Source organism: Etheostoma cragini, chromosome 11 (genome assembly GCF_013103735.1).
Source record: "Etheostoma cragini isolate CJK2018 chromosome 11, CSU_Ecrag_1.0, whole genome shotgun sequence".
NCBI classification, from domain to species: domain Eukaryota; kingdom Metazoa; phylum Chordata; class Actinopteri; order Perciformes; family Percidae; genus Etheostoma; species Etheostoma cragini.
In genome coordinates this window covers 819,790-838,663 of record NC_048417.1, presented here as the reverse complement: position 1 = coordinate 838,663, position 18,874 = coordinate 819,790, and the positions used below count along the sequence as shown (strand labels likewise).

The window sequence follows — 18,874 nt, the reverse complement described above, 5'->3', positions numbered from 1 at the left end:
GAGGACTGAAGGAGCCCCACAGCCAAGCTCCCTGCAGACCACCTCTGCATCCTGCTGGTCAAAGTCCTGTTCACACACCGAGAACCAGCGCTGGGTAGACTGGTTAGTCTTCACCTCCAGTCTGCCTGAGCACAAACTGGTCCCATCCTCCAGCCGGACAGAGTCTGGAGAGAGGATAGAAGGTAACAGAGAGAGAGAAAAGACACCAGACGCAGAACAAGCTGACATCAAACAACAGCTCACTGATTCAGACTGGACTCAGCACCGCTCCAACAGAAGATCATCACTAACACCAGAACTTATCTTTATACCGCCCGGGGAAAGTGGAAATTTGGGGACGCGATAGAATTTAAAGTCAATAGAAATGTGCAAATAGACACAACATTTGTGTCAGTCAAGCCGGCGCTGTGTACTGCCTCCAACTGCCTCCAGAGTCCTCTGGGATAACATATCCCAAAAAGACTCCTTCTTCATTCGGACGGCTTCCCTGACCACCGGTGTCCACCAGGGTGTTTGTGGGTTACCAGGCATCCTCATTGTGTCCACTAAACGTTCTGTTGTTGCTGCTGATGTGAAGGTAAATACAAGTTGAACAATTGCTAAACTCAGCACAGAGCTGCTGCTAGTCATGCCAAACATAAAACTGATTGGCAGAGATCTAAGGACCAAGTCACCATAGTCATCAGATTGGGCAGATAGTCTATCTAGCTGTCTGCATTTACCCTGCAGAGATCTGAGGACCAGGTAACCACAGTCCTCAAAAATCCACTGTTATTTAAATGTAAACAGAAAGAAAGAGGAAGGAAACAGAAGATACATGCCTCCGACTGAATGTCCTGCAGCACCGCAGCAATCCTGGAAGTAGCACGTCAAGAATATAGAGTAGCTAACGGGTAACTTCCACTGCCATGAGGTCAGGGTCTAGCTCTGCTCTGGGTTTTACTGCTTTACCGTCAGTGTCAGGTTCAATTCTGGTCAATAACCCAGTAATCACTGTTTCTACAGCACCGGTTCACTGGTTCCACTTATTATTCCACTTATTTAGTATTGTTCATCATTCCCATTCTCACATCTCTCTTATTTAATATTCATTCATCGTTCTATTTTTTTTATTTCAGAACTGTCCATAATGTTCATACTGTTCATATTGTAATATAATAACATAATACTATTTATCCTAGTATCTTTGCACTATGCTCCATATTTAAAGAATTTTATTGATCTCTTCATTGATAATGTGTATATATCAGTGTGTATATTTTTTGTTTTGGTTGTTTTGTGTGTAAGCACAGTGTGAGCAACAATGCTTCAAAGAAAAATCCCTCGTATGTCCTCATACCTGGCGAATAAAGCTGATTCTGATTCTGATTCTGTTTGCTAACTTCATTTAAAGTTACAAAATTACAGCTGTAAGTCATCCCACCATGGGGACGGGCTTACCTGAGCAGGTGAGATTAAGGACGGGCAAAAAGGAAGAGGAAGAGGACATTAATGTTGCACATTCCCTCAGAGCAGATGCAGACACAACACAGTCAGACCTGATCCACCATACAGAACGGTATGAGGACTCTTCTCTCTCCACAGAAACAGCAGAGCCACAGTTTGACTCTCTGCAGACAGCAGCTGCTGCCTTCAGGGTCCAGGCAGAGTAACCCACTGGACTCCATTCTCCTTTATATTTCACCTCTAGCGTCCCTGCACAGCAACTGCCCCCCCCCCCCACCAACCGGACAGACTCTGAACAGAAACCAGAGAGACATCAGCAAAATGAGTTGATTCATTTAAAAAAGCTGAAACTGTAAATGCCGATTCTGTCTTAGTCTTTTCTGTCCTTGTGTACCTGTTGAGGTGAGTCCTCCTTCAGCCTGGAGTCCTGAGGAGAAACCAGAAGCTAAACATCAGTATGAAGCAGCGTGATTGGATCACAGCCGTGGACACAACAACCTCTCTCAGGTTGTTCTGTGAAGAACCTTCTAGCAGCTCAGAAACTCCTCAGTGAACTAATAGTAAAGGAAAGCATCATGACAACTGGGTTGGATTAAAAACGAGTGGTGTCTCCACTGATGGATATAATGATGACACAAGGGAAAGGAGTCACTCTGATTGGAGTAGACTTTAATCTGGTCCACCGACTCTACGGCCACAACACCTGAGGCACTACATCAGCTGCAGGGACATTACTGCACATGGACCCAGGTTTAGATACTAAAAACCAGCCGTGCTCATTAGTACAGTCCATCTTTGAAGAAGAAAACACTGACAGACTAAAAGCAATAGGCTCCAGAGACTGTGGGAGGGGGGGTCAATAACTTATCTGGGTTGTTGTGGGTGGGGTATTTCAGGTTATTGATTTTAATGCCGTGCAATTGTCACATAATATTCCTACTTTTACACTTGATCCTAATAATGTAGTCACCTGTTCTTACCTCATGGCTCATTCCTCCATATATGTTTTGGTAAAAGTCACTGCAGATATAAACACATTATTTTAATCATGTATGAAAGTAAGAATATTGGTATTGGTATCACACACACACTCTATACACATAACGCACGCACACACACACACACACACACACACACACACACACACACAATACATAACACACACACAAACACAGACACACGATACATTCCATACACACAGGCAAACACTTTGTACATATACATGCACGCACACACACACACACACAAACACACACACACACTATACAAACACACACACACACACACACTATACATACACACACACACACACTATGCATAACACACACACTATACATACCACACACACACACACATACACACACTATACATACCACACTCACACACACACACTATATATATATTACACACACATTCTACATACCACACACACACACACAAACACTACACATATTACACACACACTGTACATACCACACACACACACACACACACACACACATACACAGCTGAACAAACTAAAGACGTGTTTAGACCAGACTGTTTCCTGTAACTACTTCACAATAAAAGCCTCCTGTGTTTGTCCAGTTGAGGGTGTTTTAATGTGAAGCAGCAGCAGGAAGTGCTGTGTTAGCGTTAGCATTCAGCTAACAATCAGCTGAGATCCGGCTGCAGGAGAGAGAACAGGAGACACAGATATTAACGTGATCAACTCACATTCAGTAGCACCAATCACATGATGCATGGGGGGGGTCACCGTGAAACTTTCTGCAGAGATTCCCGCTTATCGATAAAAACCACGCGGATGATTACTGATTATCAGCAGGACGACAGGATGTTACTCTGCAGAATTTCACACAGACTTAAACACATTTAAAACATAAAACCTAAACTCCACATATTAAATCCCCCCCCCCCCCCCCCCCCCCCCCCCTCCCATTCTGGACTAGGGGGGGATCACCAGACTCCTCCCGATACACAGTCATCACAATATTTACGCCACAAAATGAAATTATTGCAATTTTAAACCTATTGCAATATTCTGCGATATGTTGCATTTTACAACTTTTTATTCAACTTCTAATTTTTCCCGATTTCAAATGACGTCACCAGAAGGAAACTTATCAACATCTGTTTCATCTAAAAAGAAACATTTCTCTGTTAGTTCATCTCACTTCAATGTTATCGCTGCAGAATGGGACAAACTGACCAACACATATATAATATGTATAATATATAATAAAAGATCCATACTTGGCGCCTGTGTATCGATGCAGTATTGCCACTGAAAATACTGCAATACTACGCTGTATTGATTACCCCCCCCCCCCCCATTCTGGATCCTCTCTGAAAACTGTCTGCAGATTCTGGTTCTGATGATGAGTAAAGTTATACTTATACATAATTTATGTCATCATTAGTTCAGTGGTTGGTTTAATAGTTAGCGTTAAGGTCTGCTTAGCTTATAAGATCATGCACAGTTTAGCTCCTCCTCCTTTGTCTGGCCTCATCAACTTTAACTCAAATGCAAACAGAGTTACCAGAGGTGCAGCAAGGAGGGACTGCACAATCCCACTCAGAACATCTGCATCCAGCCAGGCTGTCTTCTCATTTACAGCATGACATCACTCGGTACCACCGGTAATTAGACAGTCCCCATCCTATTACTCATTAAGAGTAATGTTAAGAATCAACCGTGTCAACACTGACGCTGGTCCCATCCACCAACAACAACTCTATCATCTATTTTAGATTTGATTTGCTTATCTTGTTTATTCGATTGTTGCGATTTAACATTGTAATTTTTAATCTTTTGTCTATTGTATAAATATCTTCATTGTATTGTAACTGTTTATTATTTTAGGATGCCTAATAACATCTGGCTAGGGGACTGCCGATGAAAACTAGCCTAACTGGCTAACTCGGGTACGCTTGCATTTGCTTTGAATGTTGATCAGTGTACATTGTCCCTTTTCAAATAAACAAATAAGTGAAAAAATGAAATGAAAGGTTGGATGTTGCAGAAATAACAACTGACTCAAAATATATACACCCTGTCTACATGGTGTGTTGTGTATCTGTTTTAGTTATCAAAGTGAATGTCATTGATGTTCAGAAAAACATTTTAACAAAAATCCGTCTTCATTGCCAACAATCAGAAACCTGGTTTGATTTGGTGAAAATCTGAGGGATTCTAACTATTCGACTAAATCCATTTTCTCTTTTGTCTTTTCTGTCTCTGATTTAAAGATTGAAATGTGAATATGAAATGTTTGAATAAAGAATCAATGAATTATCAGAAGAGATGATGTTTAATTCTATAAATTAGAGTTAATTTAGGTATGTGGATGGGTTTTTTCATTTGAGAAGTTTTTTATTTTTGCACTTTTTTGGAAATAAGAAAAATGCACAGACATATTTGTAGAAATAACTTCATAAAATATCCATTTTTTTAGTGTTTTCCTTCTGGATTTTTTCTGTTTTAAGTTGAGACATGTTGTCAAGGTTTTGTATACAGACCAGGTAATATGCTCACAGTAGTGTTTTTTAATCATTTTACAGATGCTTTACTTGGACGGAAAATTAAATTCGGTCTTCTAACCTCTGTAGCTCTGTGTCAGTGAGGCCTAGTGTCACACTGAAAGGAACAAAAAACTGACACTGTTAACTTCCCAATGACCTCAGGATCATCCCAGAGGGCCAAAGGATGTAGTAACTGCATCACTTTTTTGTTTTGGTAAAAATGTAGGTGAAAAAAGCATGAAATTTCAAGTGTGTGTTTAAAGCAGAGTGGTACCTGAGCTCCACAGCAGCAGCAGCTGCAGCAGGTGATCCATGTCCAGGTGGACGTGGTCTCTCTGCGTCCGTCTTCCCGTCTGTCTGCTCTCTGCTCTGATCATCACATGTTATGTCCTCAGGTTGGGTCTCATACAGGAAGAGGCGGAGCTTTACTGGATCCATGTCATGTAGTGTGATGTAATGTGAGTGCTGAATGAACCCGGTCATTCAACGTCTCACCTGTTGGACCCATACACACTTTTCCTTGTCTTGTGTGTAAACAAGAAACAAATAAATAAAAGCACTATATATTTGTCTTGGTCCCTGCCTCGTTGAACTCCAGTCACCTGCTGGACTGCTGGCAGCTGTATCTCACTGACACTGACCTGGGTGTTGTAGTTTTAGACTGGCGGCCAACTTGGTTGTAGGCTGTTGCAGCCTCCTTGGCCAGACATTGCTCCCATCCAGCACACGTTGTGTCACGTTGTATGAGTTTATGTGTTTGCACACACAGACACACACACACATACATACACACATACAAATACACGCACACAGACACCTACACACATACATACATACAAATACACACACACACACAGACACACACACACATACATACACACATACAAATACACGCACACACACAGACACACACACACATACATACACACATACACACACAGACACACAAACACACAGACACACACACACACATACAAATACACACACACACAGAGACACACAAACATACACACATACAAATTCACAAACACACAGACAAACACACACACATATACACATTCAAACACATATACACATACAAATACACACACACACAGAGACACACAAACATACACACATACAAATACACAAACACACAGACACACATATACACATTCACACACAGAAACACACACACACACACAGACACATACACACACACACACACACACACAGAAACAAACAGACACACATACACACATTTACACACACACATATACACACACATTCTCACACACACACACACACACACATACAGACATACACAAAAACACATACAGACACATACACACATACACATTAACACACACACACACACACACACACACACGTCCTCTCAGGATGAATTTTGACAGAACTAAAGTAGTAAGTGTGTGATTGTGTGTCTCTGTGTCTCTGATGGCTCCATTAAAGATGACGTGTCCACTCTGCGGACTGATGGGGACGTCTCTGATCTCAATGTCTCTGAACTGATTGTCTCTGAACTCAATGTCTCTGAACTGAATGTCTCTGATCTCAATGTCTCTGAACTGAATGTCTCTGATCTCAATGTCTCTGAACTGATTGTCTCTGAACTCAATGTCTCTGAACTGATTGTCTCTGAACTCAATGTCTCTGAACTGATTGTCTCTGAACTCAATGTCTCTGAACTGAATGTCTCTGAACTGATGCTGTGATAAGAAGCTGCACACACACAAGACAGATTGTAGGACTGTGGTTTCTGACATGTTTCATCAGATTAACGCTAGCACCGTCTCATTGCCGTGGGAACATCATCAGACCGTCTTTCACATGCAACTCAACTACAGCTCCACTTAAATTGATTGGTGATCAAAATATTGATTCACACACACACATACACACACACATACATTCACATACACATACATACACACACACATACACACACATAGTTTAATATTTTATTTGAACATGTAAAACATTAAAATAAAAGAACATATATACATACATTCATGCATACATATATATAATTAAAACAACGGACAAATAAGGTCATGTACTTCTTCACAATTTTCCAAAATTGAAAGTCATTTAAACAAAAAATTCCCATGTTTAGAAAGGAGAAGGAGACTTTTTCCTTTACTTTTATCCTTTGGTTAATATAAAATGTTCTGCTTCACTTATTACACATCATAGACACAGATGCCTACACACATACACACATTTACACAGTCTTTCTTTCTTTTCTTCCCTTCCTTCTTCTTTCTCTACCCTCTATCTATAGCAGATTAAATAATAACACATCCATACTAGACTTAGTATATAGATATATTAGTATATAAATATATTAGTGTACAAATATATTACTTTATAGATATATTAGTATGTATATATTAGTAGCCTATATAAATACAGTGGTGTTTGAAGGGAGGTAAGAATGTGTATTAATGTGCATAAAGAAGTCAAGAAAAGATGGAAAAATCTCCAAAAGGCATCAAATGACAGATTAGACATTCATATAATATGTCACAAAAAGTGAGATTTATTTTCATCATTTACACTTTCAAAATAACAGAAAACAAGAAAATGGCCCCTTGCAGAGTTAATACTTTGTCGTACCCCCCTTTGGAAAGCTGAGACCTGCCACACACACACACACACACACACACACACACACACACACACACACACACACACACACACACACACACACACACCCACACTTTTCAGGATGTATTTTAAGGAATCATGTTCACCTTAAAAACTCATCTGTTAGAGAATAATAATAATGATAATCATAATAATAATAATTTATATATTAACAGCAGGTTCAGAGAAATAGAGAATTGAGACCTTGTTAATCCCCTGTTAATACCTTGAAGCTCCAAAGTTAAAAATCTACTTAAATCTTTCTTTATTTTTCCCTTCACGTCATTTTGTCTCTCTGCTGTTGTTTTGATTGGTTCGGTCTCTTTTTTGGGGTCTTAAGACGAATACAGCTGCACAATAAATGTTTTTTTTACATCGTCATTGCAATATCAACTTGCTTAACCCTTGTGTTGTCCTATCAACAATGAAAAATAAAAAAACGTTTTGGTCACTTTTTTTCAACATTATTATCGCTTTTTCCAACAATTTTGCCACTTTTAAAATATTATGGGTGCCTTTTTTATGTTTTTTTTTTAAGTTTTTGATATTTTTAAGATTGACATTTTCATCTTATTTCGACAGCCCATTTATTTGTGACTAAAAGAGAAATGAACTGAAATTGCAGTCTCTACAGCTCTCGGAAAGAAGACGATTCGTTAATCTCCGCGCCCACTCTCGGAGGGGAGGGGTGAGAACAGGCAGTGTTGAGGGGTGCTGGCTTTCTTTTCCAGTCGGCCTCTGTCCTGCAGAGAGTGGGAGGTTCAGGACAACCTGACCGGCTGAAATCTATCATCACATCCTTGGTCTTAGTTGTTGAGGTCTTGGTTGTTTTGGTGACTCCACTTAGCCAGATGGACCTCCTCTCGTCGGCTGTATCATCGGCTGTTATGAGGACAACTGCGGTGGTGTTAGACGCCCAGTAGGAGGATTTCTAATGAAAGCTCCTTCTTCATTTATCTCTCCAAAGTCATGGATTCCAACAAGCCTATTTGTTATTTATGACTAATGAAAACACATGTATAAATCGTTCCATAGTGCTTGACTGCTGCACCTCGCCCAATGGGAGACCTGCGTACATTTAACTAGTGTGGGGGGGTCTGGGACACATTTAACAAGTGTGGGGGGGTCTGGGACACATTTAACAAGTGTGGGGGGGTCTGGGGCACGCCTGCCCAGAGAAAGTTTTGGCCGTTATAGTCCAAATCTGTTGGCCTTAAGCACATTCTATACCATCATATACACTGATCTGAAATGTCATTCTCTTTTTATTTGTGCTTTATATATTCAATTCAATGTTCAATTTGTTCAATAAAAGAAGGTTGGAAATTGTCTCCTTTCACTTGCTTCAAATTCAACTAGAAATTTGTGATATTTTAACAGAATACTGAAAGCAGAAGAACGGATAACAATTTTATTTATTGCAAGTTATGTCGTTATTGTGATATACAACAACTTATATTCAATTTGTGTTTCTTTGCTGTTGTTTTGTGTCTTACTGGTTGTTGAGCAACTTATTGTTGAGCTATTTTGCATCTTTCTTTTTTTTCAACCTTTAATGGACAGGACAGTTAGGGGAGAAAGGGAAAAAGAGGGGGAATGCATGCAGGACATAGTCCCAGGTTGGAAACGAACCCTGGACCTTTTGGTAGAGGCATGCAACTCTACATATATGTGCGCCAACTGAGCCAACTTGGCCATATTCATACCCCTCTGGCCTCATTGCTCATTATGAAGAGTAAAACCACTTAGTCAGGGTTCTGGATGGGGAGATGGGACAAGTGGGACCAGAACCCTGGTCTCCTGGGGGAAAGTCCTGTGTTGTTTGACCCAACCACCCTAAAACCCTCAAAGTGCTACTTTTATCATTGTCTATGTGTGTGTAGAAACCACCTTCCTTCACATCAGCTGGCAAACCACTCCAACCAGTCATGTGTTCAGCAGGGACACGTATACAAGTTTTATCTGGTCAACATGGATATGATATTAGATATGATTTCCGATATGATATTAGATATGATTTCCGATATGGTATTAGATATGATTTCCGATATGATATCCGTGGTGACTTGTTGAAACATGCCAACACAGATATTATATCTAAACACGGATATGATATGTGCATTGGTGTGTTTGACCATCTAACTAAACCTCCATTGAGAAAAAGTTGTCACTGTTCCAATAACAGAGTGTAAGCGTGTCCTGGCAAAGTTTCTATGTCTTTGTTTCTGTGTCTTTAGCTCTGTGTTGAATTCTGTGCATGCACGAATGAGACAAAAACAAGTAGCACAGGCTTCTACTTGAGTCTTTTTCAGGTTCAATGAGCTCAAACGTCCCACTTGTTTGTGTTGTATCTGCAGGAGGCTGGCGAGTACCTGACGGTATGTTGGATTCTATCAAGGCCGCATGTGTAAAATAATTTGGACTAATTACAAACACAACTACATGCTGTCTGTGTAGAACAGGGGTGACCACACTTTTAAGCTTGCGAGCTACTTTTAAAATGACCAAGTCAAAATGATCTACCTACTATAAAAATGCAAAAGCATATATTTATGATAAATATATTGAAAATTATATGTACAACATAAGTTGGTATACCTTGCATAACTGCAATAACCCATACACACAATACAACTGTACATGTTCTTGTTATCACCTCACTCTGACGACTTGCCCTGAATGGAATCAGCCAGGGATGCATAGTCCGGGCAGTAGCTGCTGATAGCCAGCCTCAAGCACATTTCCAAATGATCATCAGTCATGGTGGAACGGTATTTGGACTTGATAATCTTTGTGTGGGAAAAGGCTGATTAGCATAAATAAGTGGAGCCGAACAATGTGGTCAAGGAGGTAGCACATTTCCTCATGTTGGGGTACTTTTCCTCTGTCAGCGAGTTCCAGTCCTAGATTTGAGCTCAATGTCAGCTTGCAGTGTCAGGATCTCATCCTCCACTCCAGGCGCGTTCAGGTGAAACAGTGTCAGGATCTCATCCTCCACTCCAGGCGCGTTCAGGTGAAACAGTGTCAGGATCTCATCCTCCACTCCAGACGGATTCAGGTGGAACAGTGTCAGGATCTCATCCTCCACTCCAGACGGGTTCAGGTGGAACAGTGTCAGGATCTCATCCTCCACTCCAGACGGGTTCAGGTGAAACAGTGTCAGGATCTCATCCTCCACTCCAGACGGGTTCAGGTGGAACAGTGTCAGGATCTCATCCTCCACTCCAGACGGGTTCAGGTGAAACAGTGTCAGGATCTCATCCTCCACTCCAGACGGGTTCAGGTGGAACAGTGTCAGGATCTCATCCTCCACTCCAGACGCGTTCAGGTGAAACAGTGTCAGGATCTCATCCTCCACTCCAGACGGGTTCAGGTGGAACAGTGTCAGGATCTCATCCTCCACTCCGGACGCGGTCAGGTGAAACAGTGTCAGGATCTCATCCTCCACTCCGGACGCGTTCAGGTGAAACAGTGTCAGGATCTCATCCTCCACTCCAGACGCGTTCAGGTGGAACAGTGTCAGGATCTCATCCTCCACTCCAGACGGGTTCAGGTGAAGCAGTTTCAGGATCTCATCCTCCACTCCAGACGGGTTCAGGTGGAACAGTTTCAGGATCTCATCCTCCACTCCAGACGGGTTCAGGTGGAACAGTTGATGTTGAGATGTTGAGGTTCATGTTGAGCATTGTTGTGCATAATGCTTGTTGGTGTATTATGCAGTGGTGATTGAGGAAGTCGGGGAAGGCATCATTCTCCCTGCATTTGGCAATAAATCGCTTCGAGCGGCCAACCATCGCGGGCGCACCGTCCGTGGTAATGGACACCAATTTGCACACTGGAAGCTGAGTTTTCTCTAGAGAAGAAACTTAGTATTGAAGTAATGCAGTAAAGCAGGAACTGTGCATTTAGTATCTGTTTTTATTGTGTTTCCACAAAAACATGGGTTAGTAAATCTACTGAAACGCCAACCTAACGGGGGGGGGGGGGGGGGGGGGGGGGGGGGGGGGGGGGGGGGGGGGGGGGGGGGGGGGGGGGGGGGAATGTGTGAGAATGTGTGAGAGGAGAAATCAGTGGTGAAGTCATGTAGTTCATGGTTGTAAAAACAATGGTTGTCTGGACGTCTTTGCTAAGAACAAACCAGGAGATAGGGCATCAAGAAATTGTTGGGGGGGTCGTGTCTTATTTCTGAATGACTTTAGAGGGTCATTAAAAATGAATCACCGGCAAAGGGGGGGTCAGGTCTATTTTGACAAAGCATCCCAAAACTCCTCAGCTTGCCCCTTAAATATATAATGAACACTCCCTAGTAGTAGTAGTACCTTTGGGGGAGACTTTGTCTTCTTCACCTTGTAAACCTATTATATGCAGAAAAAAGATATATAACACAATTAAGGAAAGGAAAAAAGCCAAAAGCTCAGAGACGAGACTTAGACTCTAGCTCAGAGACTTGAGACTTGACTTAGACTCTAGTCTAGTAGACTCTCCCCTTTTTGTTTTCTCGTTTGGGAGAGGTGAAAGTAGTTTATTTGTGTCTCATTCATTATCTGAATTCACCCCATTATTTCTTGTATAATTTATATTTACTTTCCCTACAATGTTCTAATGTCTGTCCTAACTTCTCTACCCATTGATATCCACAGCTTAATGCCACTGGATTGTTTTCTAAGTATTAACCCTTGTGTTGTCTTCCCATCAAAACTGAAAATGAACACTTTTTGGACACTTTTTTCAATGTTTTGTCACTTTTTTTACGTTTGAACACAACACAAAACTAACTTATTAACTTTAGTTTTACAGTTATTTTTGTAATTCATGGTTAATAAACCTCATTTATATGAAATTATGCCTAATGTTTGAGTTAGAAAAGCAGAACTTAGGAATTATTGAGACTAAAATTAAAGGAATGGATGTTGATGATAATCACAGACTGGAATATGTCAACTTTTACTCAATACTATTTCAAAAACACTGCAATTTGTGAAAAATTGAGTAAGACACCCCAAAATTAAAGAAAGTAGAGATTTGTACTTGAAAAAATCATGTTATTTTGGGGAATTAAAAAGAACATTGATATAGGACAACATGAGGGTTAAGAGTTAGTACAGCCAGCTTCATTTTGAGATTGTTCTGTAGTTGTCTTAACGTTTGTATTGTATGAGTTGCAGCAGGCTGTTTTGATCATAACGAGGTCATGTTTATTTATGTTGGTCACCAGAGAGAATAAATGGATATCATCATGATGAGATCCTGGGTCACGGTGTGGTGAATAAATTAAACCCAACGCTGTTAAACACACAGTGTCCATTACACCCAGACACCATCTGATCCTGACATTTACACCCTGTGAAATATTGGTGAAATATTAAATACCTACCTGCATCACCGCATGGACTATAAATCATGATTAAGACCACGCCCCTTTTCAAGGTATATAAGTGACTCTCCTTTCCCTCCAAAACCAAACACACCAGGTGGCACAAAGACAGGATTGATGTGAGTTTAATGGACATTTCTCCCTGTGATGTCATCATTATCATTGACTGTTTAGTCTGATTGTTTGATATATTTTGTTAATGCTAGATTGCAGAGATTCCTACTGTTGAGTAAAGATCCAGCTTGACTGCAGCTTGAGAATGCATTAATGATGTATTCAGGTTGACCTGAACTTAATTTGTTGTCATTGAATGTATAATGCAATTCAGATCTGTGACATTTTTTCAGTGACAGTAATCAGCTTGTTCTTCTCCTTTGTGGCAGCACCTCAGTAAAGGTATTCATATTTCAATATTTTAATAACTAGTCTGTCTTTATGCAGAGGACACGTCACAAATACTAAATCATATACCTTTAATATATAATACACATATAACTAGTTGGATATCTTAATTTGATGAATGGCTCATTAATGATCCATGCAGTCATTCATTGTCTGACATTATCTCCCAGCATGCAGTGTGTTGACTTTCTTTAACGTCTTTCCACAGATGACATCAGTCTGTCTGATTTCTGTGTTGCTCTGTCTGTCCAGCGGACTGCTGGCTGCTGATGTAAGTACACTCTTAAAACATAAATCTGGAAGATGTTCTGGCAGCTCACTGTCTGGATTTTGTCCCATTATTAAAAATGGAAATTTGGTGTGTAGTTACTGTAAAAATACATTTTACAACAGTTTACAATCTGTTCAGCAACTATAGATACAAATGCTTGCATAATGATGCTAGTTACTCGTGGTTATGTTAACTTCCTGGTTGTGTTGTTTGAAGCACATTAAAGTCAACTGCACAGCGGTTCATCGTTAATTCTGCTACTAATAAGCCTCAGCTTTCTATTTTTGTTGTTATAGTTGCACTCATGAATGTGAATTGACAATTGTGAGCTGATCAAACCTGTTCTCCAGGAACCATAATTGTATACCATCAACGCTAAATGTGTGTTAGATATGATTAACCCTAAACAATAGAACATCAGTCCAGTCTCCCCAAAACCTAAATCTCATTGGCTGTTAAAGTCTTGTGTTATAATAAATTTAGATTATTGTGATTATAACAGAACATCGGCCCAGGTCAGGACAGGATCTCTGCCTCGTTGCGTTGCTGATTGTAGTCTTGCAGCTCTATCTGCCCAGCGCTGCGGAGGAAATAACCCATAAAGTAAACATTATTAACTAAACAGTTGTCCATATAGACTAGTCTGATTGGTTTTGGTGTGTTTGTTCATACAGGGTGCCCCCCCCTGCCCTCCTGATTGGACTCAGTTTGGCTCTCGCTGTTTTGCTTTCTACATCCAGACAAAGACCTGGCTCGATGCAGAGGTACAGCAGTTCTATCTATCATAAAATATGCATGCTAAATAGCAGTGTACTCTAATACTTTACTGCAGTTTAGGTATTAATACCACATTGTAAAAATACTCTGTTAGAGTAAATGTCTTGCATTGAAAGTACATCAATATTATTAATAAAAGATAGCCAGTTAAAGTATTAAAACCAGTAACTAAGTAGCCTATATTTACTTTTACTGTAATATAGTATTCTTACAGAGTGGTATTAGTAGTTCTACTGCAGTACAGGATTTGAATTCTTCTTCCACCACTGATAAAAAGTATAGAAATGCCCCCTGTGACTGTATAACTGCCCTGAGATCTGTTAATTTTGTGTTATGTTTGGTTTTTCTTGACATTTTAACCTGATGATATTGTCTCCATTAGACCTTCTGCATCGCTGCTGGAGGGAATCTGGCTTCCATCCGCTCAGCTGAGGAACAGACATTCCTCAAAGACTTCATTAACAAAGTGTCCGGAACCCAGAACCCCTCCTGGATTGGAGGCAGTGACGCAGTGAAGGTGAGACTTTTATCATCACACAGGAAGTGATGTCACTCGTCTCTCAGTCGGTCGTCATGAATGCATTCATATACGTAGCTGTGAAATGTAAAGCTCTGTAATCTGTCTTTCATGTATTACAGTAGCAGCACATTGACTGCTGCTGTATAGGGGGGGTTCTCCTAAAACACGGGGCTGTCAAGTTCATGTCCCCGGAGAAGTTAAGGAGAAAACACAAGACTTTCACCCTGTAAATGAGTGTTCATGTCCCTGTGTTTTAGTCTGAACCATGTTTTTTCCAATCTTAACCCTCATGTTGTCGTCATGTTGTCCTCATGTTGTCCAAAATTACTGTTCTTTGTAATTAAAATAACATGATTAATTCCACACAACAACAAGAAGAACTCTTGATTTCACTTTGACTTCAACCAGTCTTTCTCCTCCAGGAGGGTACGTGGATGTGGTCTGATGGATCCAAATTCAACTACAAAAGCTGGAATGAGGGGCAGCCTGACAACTGGTTAGGACAGGAGAACTGTCTTGTGATGAGCTGGCCTAAAGGTACAAAAGATAATATTTAAAACATATTGTTCTTTGTTGCACTTTAAAATACAAAGGTTAAATGTAATCAGTTCCGTTGGTTGTTAACTCTCTCTACAGGAAACTGGAACGACTGGGTGTGTTACAACCAGGCTTCCTTTGTATGCTCCAGGAACCTGTCTGTGTGACTGTGACACACCATCATGATGTCACTACATCTCTAATCTCTGTCATTGATTTATCTCTAATCTCTATCATTGATTCATCTCTAATCTCTATCATTGATGCATCTCTAATCTCTATCATTGATGCATCTCTAATCTCTTGATTCATCTCTAATCTCTATCATTGATGCATCTCTAATCTCTTTCATTGATTTATCTCTAACCTCTATCATTGATGCATCTCTAATCTCTATCATTGATTAACTTTCAGTTTGTTCTGCAGACAGAAACATTTCTCTGCTGACAGATGACTCACTTTCACTTGTTAATTATCTGAAGAGTTAGGGAACAGTTCACATTTGGTTTTAAAATCAGACAGAAACTGGCTCACTGAGCTGGAATATCAGTTATTGGACTTTTAATCTGAAATAAATAACACAAAATGAAATACAGAAAACATTACTTTTACACTATCTTTTCCACTTTTCTTTCTCTCTTAGAGTTATTGTTCAGATAAATACAACTCTCATGTGTGGACACTAAACAGGAAGTTCCCTAAAGCTGATGTTAGCTTAGTTTAGCATAAAGACTGGAAACAGCTAGTTTAGCTTAGCAGAAAGATTGGAAACAGGTCACCTGACTTTGTCCAAAGGTAAACCTACCAGATATGAGTGGTGATGATCTTTATGTATATTTTATCAGAGCTTTCTGTGATCCAAGAGGAGAATGCAACTGTAATAACACTTTATAATAACTATCAATAATTCATATAGTCCACGGGTTTAATGAACTGGTTTCTTTTTATTCTTAAAACTGATGTGTTGGGTTCTTTATTCATCTGATTTCCTTCACTATATAATCAACTGAGCATTCAAAAATAAAGGCATATAGTCTTAAACAGTGTCGGGTCCTGTTATTCTTTTCTATAAGGGACAAAAGTCCCCTGTTGTAGGTGGACGTTAAGAGTAACCGCTGACTGGTGAGTACCCGGAAAGAGGAGTCAGAGATGAGGTTTTGAATGAAGATGGGATGTTTTTATTATCCAAAAATAAGGCCATAAGGCAAAAATATCAAAAGGAATAATAAAAATTAAAGACTTTCAAAGCCAGAAAAGAAATAGACTCAAGAGTCAAAAAAGGTAAAACAACAAACTAAATACATAAATACAGCTGTATCCAAATTGACTATTAGCTACAATAGTCACAGGTTCTCTATAGACTTTCGTCTACTTACTTATTCAAGATAACAGTTGAATTTTTGTTTTTTTCAAAGAAATGCTTCTAAAATGGAGAAAAACAACTATATTGGCACATGTCCGGAAAAGGGGGGGGACAGGACTCTGTGGGTGTTTGAAGTCATCAAATGAGTACAACTTCAAAATAAAAGACCTATTTACACAATTAAACAAAAACCAATGCGTTTTACATGGTTTACATGATTTGTTGCCATGTGGCAACAACATGCAATAGAGGGTTAATTCTTACTTCATTCAGGCCTCCTGACTAACTGAAACCTCCGTATTAAATAGCGCTGCAGCACACCCCTGAAATGGACCGAACCATTACCTCACACACTACAGGGGTGGCTCAGGCGGGAAGTATCTATAAAGCATTAAACACAGCCCAAAATACTAATCTAAGTAATGAAACACATACAGTAATATAAATATAATCAAAACATGCTTAACCTCACCACAGGCTATATAGGTTTACAATATTAATAGTCTATCATTTAAACCGGATCGCTTCCGGTAACCCCAGAAGTCCGCCCATCTTTACAAGCCCCGGTGAAAACAGCAAACTCGCTTTTACCACAACAGCAGAAGACGCCGGTAAGATGACGGATATGCTTGTATGAATGACTGTATTACCATTTGAAATGAAATAAACAGACACCTGGTGGACTGAGAACTGAATGTCATGTGGTTATTGTAACTAAGAAATGTTAGTGAAATATATGGTTACAGAACTTCGGAGTAGTGTATTTAGCATCAACATGTATAGATAGCCTTTATTATTAGACTCACGGTCCATAAAATACAACCTCAACAACAACAAGAAGATACAGATACACAAGACAGACACCAATTAAATAAGACAGCTATACCAGTAATCCCATAAGGGGGGCTGGGACCTCGGGTCCATCAGATGTGAAATGACAGAGTTACAACAAGAATTCAAGCGACCAATAAATTTGTACATCAAATTCCTCAGTAAAGCGGAGAAAGTAATAACTCCTGCTTGACAGAACTATCCAACTGCACTACACCACCTGCACTACACCACCTGCACTACACCACCTGCACTACACCACCTGCACTACACCACCTGGGTTTCCTGAGTAGAATGCGCAAACAATCATTAGAAGCGACCCGCAGCTTATTGAAACTTGGCTTTTTGTACTTGACCCACAAGGGGGCGCTGTGTAAAAAGCAGGACAAAATGCTTTAAAGAGGTTTATCTTGACAGTGTCAGAGCACCAGGAGAACTTCCGGGCCACCATGTTAGCATGTTAACCTGTTAACCTGTTAGCCTGCATATATAACATGCGACGCTGCCTATACATGTCCTCATCATCTGACATTAGATCTGTTAAGATGTGACCCAGATACTTAATTTTGCAACCAACAGTTAGCACTCGCCCTGCAAGATGGAAAGATGGAAAAATAAGGTCCTGGTCCTCTTTCACTCTACAGATCATAACCAGACTCTTTTTGGCATTATATTTCACCTCAAATTCAACACCATAATTGGAACATATATTCAACAGCTCCTGAAACCCCCCTCCACTGCCAGGAGAGACAACAGCCAAGTCATCTGCATACATGAGATGGTTCACTAGCATGTTACCCATCATGCATCCTGTTTTACACTGTCTCAGCTGGTCAGACAGGTCATCCATGTAAATATTAAAGAGGGCCGGTGATAGTATCCCCCCCCGACGGACGCCATTACCCACACTAAAAGGAGTAGAGAAGACATCGCCCCATTTTATCTGTGTGCTCTGATTGGATACCCAGACCAGGATCCAGATTATACTATTTGGTACTCCTCTTTGGCTCAACTTTAAAAACAGCTTGTGGTGGTTAACTCGGTCAAAAGCCTCGGAGGCATCAACAAAACCAGTAAAACCAGTAAAACCAGTAAAAACAGAGGACTTGTGTCTTCTGTAGGATTCTACCGTTTCTTAAGTGCACAGATACGTAGACCAGGACCCAGATTGGCCTTGAAACC

General features: G+C 40.3%; 2 protein-coding genes across 2 annotated transcripts in view; one reads left to right on the top strand and one right to left on the bottom strand.

Annotated features, from left to right (window-relative positions):
- Nucleotides 1-537, bottom strand: part of LOC117953078 — a 2,416-nt gene extending 1,879 nt beyond the window's left edge. The window contains exons 1-2 of the mRNA XM_034885794.1: nt 525-537; nt 21-164 (exon numbers count right to left, since the gene is read on the bottom strand). Of these exons, the coding sequence (XP_034741685.1) occupies nt 21-164; nt 525-537 (157 nt within the window). The remainder of the gene's footprint in view (nt 1-20; nt 165-524) is intronic.
- A 12,832-nt stretch (nt 538-13,369) lies between these two features.
- Nucleotides 13,370-16,041, top strand: LOC117952766 (galactose-specific lectin nattectin-like). Its single transcript, XM_034885295.1, has 7 exons — nt 13,370-13,387; nt 13,602-13,664; nt 14,339-14,428; nt 14,824-14,958; nt 15,384-15,491; nt 15,588-15,697; nt 15,880-16,041. The coding sequence occupies exons 2-6, from the start codon at nt 13,602-13,604 to the stop codon at nt 15,663-15,665; spliced, it is 474 nt and encodes a 157-aa protein (XP_034741186.1). The 5' UTR covers nt 13,370-13,387; the 3' UTR covers nt 15,666-15,697; nt 15,880-16,041.
- Nucleotides 16,042-18,874: the final 2,833 nt, after the last annotated feature.